This window comes from Lepisosteus oculatus, chromosome 5 (assembly GCF_040954835.1).
Source record: "Lepisosteus oculatus isolate fLepOcu1 chromosome 5, fLepOcu1.hap2, whole genome shotgun sequence".
NCBI lineage: Eukaryota > Metazoa > Chordata > Actinopteri > Semionotiformes > Lepisosteidae > Lepisosteus > Lepisosteus oculatus.
The window spans coordinates 37231007-37237006 of record NC_090700.1 but is presented as its reverse complement, the minus strand read 5'-3'; the positions used below and the strand labels follow the sequence as shown (position 1 = coordinate 37237006).

The following is a 6000-nucleotide window of genomic DNA, read 5'->3' as shown; positions in this document are numbered from 1 at the left end:
GCAGGGGATGCGAACACCATAACCCACTAAACTGGAGAAAGCGACCCTGTTCTGTGCAGAAAGGATGTTTCACCGTTGTCAAGGGACTACAAACAAACAAACAGGCCTGGGAGTGTCTTGTCAGGAGGGCTGCTTAGCCACTGAGGATCCAAGTGTCCTCCTTCTTCTGAGAGAAGAGAAGGTGAGGGTTAAAATTGTAAGTCTGACTATTTTATTCCTTGCCGTTTTTTTTTTTCGTTCAGTTGGTCTGCAGCAAGAACAAGAAGAAAACGAGCACGTGTGGAGAACATGGGGTCAGATGGGCTGAATATTTCACCAGGGCAATGTTTGCTGCCATTTTGTTTTCTTTTTTTCGGAGGGAAATTGAAACACGATGACTCTTCGGTGTCAGGTGCACACGTCGCTGACGTTAATGAAATGGTTCTTGCTTCATTGCTGCTATGGCAACATCAGCAGGTTTGAATTTCTTCTCAGAAAAAGTGAAAAAAGTCTCACCGATCTTGCAGCGCTAAATAAATCTCCTCTTCCACCTGCAAGCTCCAGTGTCTTACGTTATCTCCACAGATATGAACTGGAATGGATTTGATTTGCACTGGAACTACTGTTAGTCCTGCCTATTTCATATATAAACTGTCATTAACAAAGTCTATCTGTTTGCAATATCACCTTTAACCTCCAGACACGCAGTGAGATGGATCATTGTCAAAACACAGGGCTCAAGGCAGGAAGGCATCCTGTATGAGATTCCGGCCCATCAACAGACATACAGCAAGTACTTTAGAGATGCCAATTAACACTAACAGCCTGTGTTTTGGGAGAACATGCAAGCTCCTTACAAAAGGCACTGAGCCGAACCAAGGACCTAATAGCTGAAAGGCAGCGGTAATATATCTAAATTAAAAGGCAGGGTGGAGAAACCAGACCAGTAGTCTCTTCCATTTGGATGGTTTGGATTTCAACCACTGTGCTAATCATTAAGCATTGAAAAGTCACTGAAATCCAGGCTATGAGAGCTGGAGGGATAAATTAGTTCCTATAGCAGGCTGCTCCTAACTTCACATTCGATTTTCAAACGAGTAACAAAACTGCTGACAGGCTTAGTAATAATAATGAATAATTCCTTACATTTATATAGCGCTTTTCTGGACACTCCACTCAAAGCACTGTACAGGTAATGGGGACTCCCCTCCACCACCACCAATGTGTAGCCCCACCTGGATGATAGGATGGCAGCCATAGTGCACCAGTACGCTCACCACACACCAGCTCTCAGTGAGGAGGAGAGCAGAGTATTGAAGCCAATTCATAGATGGGGATTATTAGACCATGATTGGTAAAGGCCAGGGGGAAATTTGGCCAGGATGCCAGGGTCAAACAAAGTCTTGTTTGGATGGCCCCCAATGTTACTCTTAGACATCTTTAGAGGGGAAAAAATAAATGATTAAAGAGACTACCCAAATCCCCCATGTATGCATGCACGGGCAGGCAGAGACTGCCTGAGTTGAGCTCCTTCTTATTTAGTGTAACATGTCACATGCTTCTCAGTTCATTGACTCAAAGTCTCCAGCAAGTTGCGAGGCTGGAGGGCCTCCGATGATCTTCGGTGGTCCTGTATCCGTGTAAGTAAAGCTAGGAATCCGGGAGGAAGCTGGAAAGGTACGTACAGAGGATGCCATCTTTACTGCGGCTAATGAGAATCCCATGGCTGCCCCTCAGTGTGCCAGGACTCCTTCACGGCCATTGCATGATCAGGTTTAATTCAATAAGCTGTGCTGGGTCAGGAGGGTGCTTCGGCCGTGGTTCCCTATAAACACTTCAGTGATTATTTATTTTTAGCACTGGCGCACGTCCTCAGCTTTCAGGTCAGCGGATCTCCAGATGGTTTTGGTAAGCTGCCTGTTTATGGATTCTTGGAGATTGTTAGGGAGAAACACAGTTCCTCTGGGCTGTCCTTCATTAAAAATCTGTGTGTAAAGGAGAGTGCAGGAAAGCACTGAACATGAGCCAAAATGTTCGTAAAAGCCCAATGTTTCAGAACATCAGACATAAAAGTCTACCTCTGCATGTTGTGTATGTTGGGGCCTGTCTGTAGGTATAGATAAGCAGACGTTCATAAGCACAGAGATTTGCAGTTGGCACACCACAACAAGTATTAAAGTAAGGCAAAGGAACAAGTAATAGGTTTATCCCATGCTGAAAAGAGAAGAGAGAAAACACAATGTTTCAGCTGTGAAGCCATAAACCTATTACTTGTTCATTTGCAGACTACGCTACACACCTGAACTACTTAAAGTAAGACATTTGACCTTATTTATTTGCTCAATACAAATTCATCATTAAATAGCACTGCAGATGCACCTCACAAAACACAGTTTCAGCTTCCAGTTCAAAACATCAGATAATTTTGCTCTGTTTTTTTTCTAGCCCCACGTGACCCCCAGGTACATTTCCATAAGTACATTTAAATGAGAAAATGCAAATATATTGTATGTTTTTTGTACCCCCTCTATGTCCCTCTGTTAAATTCACATTTATACCTTTTCATTTAAAAAGGCAAGTTGACAAAAAGTGGCTGGGGAGTGAAACAACAATCCATTAAAACGAGCATGCAGTCCTTGTGCACACTTGACGTCAGAATGGGAGCTGTTTCCCTGGGGGATCATATCAGTTGCACATCCTTTGTGGTGGTAATTCAGAAGCCTTTTCTTATTTTTCAGCTACGTGTACTTTTTAAATGAAGTAGTTGCTTGTGCCCCTGAAAAAGACCATTTTGGCACATCAAGAAATTTTGCCACAAGGAATAATTTTGTAACAGGACATGCCCCGGAAATAATTGTTTCTCTTTGTTTTTGCTTGGGCAGATTGGCTCTCCTGAAATCAGAAAGAGCACAACATGTCTGCAAGCATGCTTGTATTTCTCTGGCCACACGGGAAACAGGGGGCTGTGGGCACACGGCACGCATGGACACCCCAAAGCAAAGCTGTGAACTGCCGTCCACAAATTCGGAAACTTCACCTTGGTAAGTGCCAGGAATCTTGCCATTACCTATGCTTCCCTGCACACACATTATAACAGATGTTTCCATTTTTGACCGTCTCTCAGCCTTCCTGAAGAGCTGAGGCAGCAATAACCTTTCCTGCAGTCTAGCAGGTCTTCCCATCAGACCCCAGGTGATGAAATGATATCAAGATGGATTGTTGTTGCATATTTTTTTCCAAAACATTTTTACATGTTTTAAGACATTATCTGTGTGTTCACCATTTGCTTGAATTATTTATTTCTGCCTATTGGTCTTAAACTTTTTCCTCTCAGTTCTTTGCTTTGATCTCTCTACTTTATTATGTTTCCAGTGTAATGTACTGACGAACTGTAGTGACACAGCTGGGAGGCTATCAAAGATGTGAGTTCTATGTATTTCCCTCAATAATGTGTGTGTGTGTGTGTGTATGCCTGTTTGTGTATATAACTTCACATATGTATCGAGGATGTCTTTGTCAACAGAGACAGAACTATTTACCTGGATGTTGCCAAAACACAACTGGCTTTTTTAATCATTGATTATTTTTAAATGCATTACCGACTGGTTTGTTTTTCCTTTAACCTTTTTTGTATTTATTTAATTCTGAAGCCAAATTTGTTTATTGACTCCTTTTTTTGAACACATCTGGTCTTCTCTCTCTGTCTCTCACTCCAGGCAGTCTAGCAGTGCTTGTCATACTTACCAGCTGAATGGCAGTGGGTTGTAGAGCTCCCACATATTTCCTTGTAACAGAATGCCGAAGGACAGCAAACAGTGACTTTACCTGCCTAGAATTTTTGTGTCCGTTTTTTTCTGATCACACGCAAAGGAGGTTTTCATTTCTGCTGTCCTGTAATCCATCTGAGGGGGTTAAATCGTGAATGATATTCCTCAGAGGTTTGCTAAGCCTTTCAGACTTTTCTTATTTTTCAATTTATGTTCATGAGCAAAAAGAAACATTTGCAAACTTACGATAATGCTAGATATTTTTTTCAGCATGTCATGAATTCACATTCTTTTAAGTTTTGTGATGTCCGAGCAATCCATGGCCATGTTGCTCTCAGTCTCTTGACAGGTTCTGTCTCAGTAAGTTATTTTTCTGTTTTTCTTTCTTTTTCAATCCAGAACTTTTTACCTGCCTTGGAATGTTAGCACACCATCAGCATTTAGCTATTAGTAGAGCACATCTAAAATGATTAATAGCCACACATCTGGGCTGTCACCCAGGCGGGTCTTATGCAGGTACTGTGGTGCAATATCTTTACAAGGCACAGACCCCTTCTACCACCACAGATCAACTGCAACTCCAAGCATCTGCAGCCCTCCGCAGAGTGCAGTTATTCACTGATTGCGACTTGTTGCAAGATGCAGGTGACTCAGAACTGAACCATAAGGCTTTAAAGATTCTTGCAGGAAGGGGATCTAGGGGGTTCTTTTAGCACATGAACTGCTAAATCTTAACATATTGCCCCTCTGCACTGGAACCAGGTAGATCGGTCTCAATGGTTCCTGTCCGGGTTGTTTGGGTGTTTTGAGGTCAGAGAGAGGACAGTCGCCCACCTCTCCATTGACTCCCTTCAGCCATCAAATTCAGCCCCCAGGCCCCCCCCCCTCGTCCCGTCTGATGACCCCAGGAGGTCGGCAGCTGTCAATCAAGAGCTCAGCTGGCGTGCGTGCCGGCAGCCACAGAAGAGGGTCTGTGAGGGTCTTTAGAGGGCAGCCCGTCCGGTTCAACTCAGGATCATCTCTGTGCATTCATTGCGGATAATTGAATTACAATTACTCCCCTCCACCTCCCAGCCTATTTCAATTCAGTTTTCAGGTTCTCTGTTGCTCCTGTTCAGGATAAAAAAGGCAAAAGAGCACTTAGTGGGGGAAAGGGGACAGAAGGAAACCGTGCACATGTTTTAAATGTTAATAAAACAGCCTGGGCAGACTATAGAGGCTTCACTGTCCCAGCACCCTAATCAATACCGGACGTTTGACGGCCATAACATTCTCCTCTGTTTCACAAAACAGTGCCTTTTCAATTCTGCGAAGCTTTTTTGTGTGTGTGATACTTCCCCTTCTTCCCTGTGAATCTTTCTCACACTGACATCAGTGTTTGAAGGGCTTTGTGGAGTAACACAAGAGACCATACCCCCTATCCATTAGTACTGGTGTTTTGTCAGGAGAATTCTGATTTGCTAAAACTGTGCACAGTGAACCAAAGTACGACAAGGATGGTGAGATCTGGGATAGTGGGAGTAGGCTTGATCAAAGTGGAAGTGAGAATAACTGGAGGTGAGGAAAATCGGCACTAGGAGGAATCTTGGTTTGAGTGTTTCAAAGTTAGTGAAAAGTACAAAGCAAGCTTCTATTTGTTTTTCTTATTTTATTCCTCCCCCTAGCCTGGCTGTGCTGTTGCAGAATATTCAGTGGCAGGACTAGATTGAATTTCAAGGCCTCTGTGGCGGTGATTTATGTCCAGCCCAGTTGAAAAGCAAGTGGAAGTTGTGTTGAGACTGGGGTGGCCAGGCAGAGAGAGCCAGCTCAGTTGAGAGGACGAAAGAGAAGCTCCGGGGCTTTGGAACAGAGATATCCAGGGTCAGAGGTCAGAAGTCGAGCTTATCTCTGGTGTCTGTGCCACAGAATCTGAGGGTATAGGGGGACCTTCCAGGGCCAGGGCAGGCTGGAATGATTTCCTGAGAGGAGGTCATGGTGAGGACAGAGAAGTACACCAGCTCTCTGAAAGTGAAGACCCTGTGTGCAGTTTGTTCAGAGTCTAGTGAGCACCAGCGACCTGGCACAGCACCGTGCAATCATGTGCTAAAAAACTATCTTGTGCACAGTTAGTCCAGACGTTTCTGTACATCTAGAAACAAAAACTCCTTGATGACATTATTCCCATTCATTCATCATTCTCACTCAATTGATAGATAACTATTTTGTAAAAGACCTATATTTTATTTGCTTAGCAGACACTGCTATCCAGGAGGGC

At 43.7% G+C, this 6000-nt stretch overlaps 1 protein-coding gene across 1 annotated transcript in view; it reads left to right on the top strand.

Annotated features, from left to right (window-relative positions):
- The first annotated feature begins 2866 nt into the window (after positions 1–2866).
- The window catches only part of alx3 (ALX homeobox 3), a 29068-nt gene continuing 25934 nt past the window's right edge, over positions 2867–6000 (top strand). Inside the window, exons 1-2 of the mRNA XM_015342431.2 lie at positions 2867–3020; positions 3352–3401. Coding sequence (XP_015197917.1) covers positions 3400–3401 — 2 coding nt within the window. The 5' untranslated portion in view covers positions 2867–3020; positions 3352–3399. The remainder of the gene's footprint in view (positions 3021–3351; positions 3402–6000) is intronic.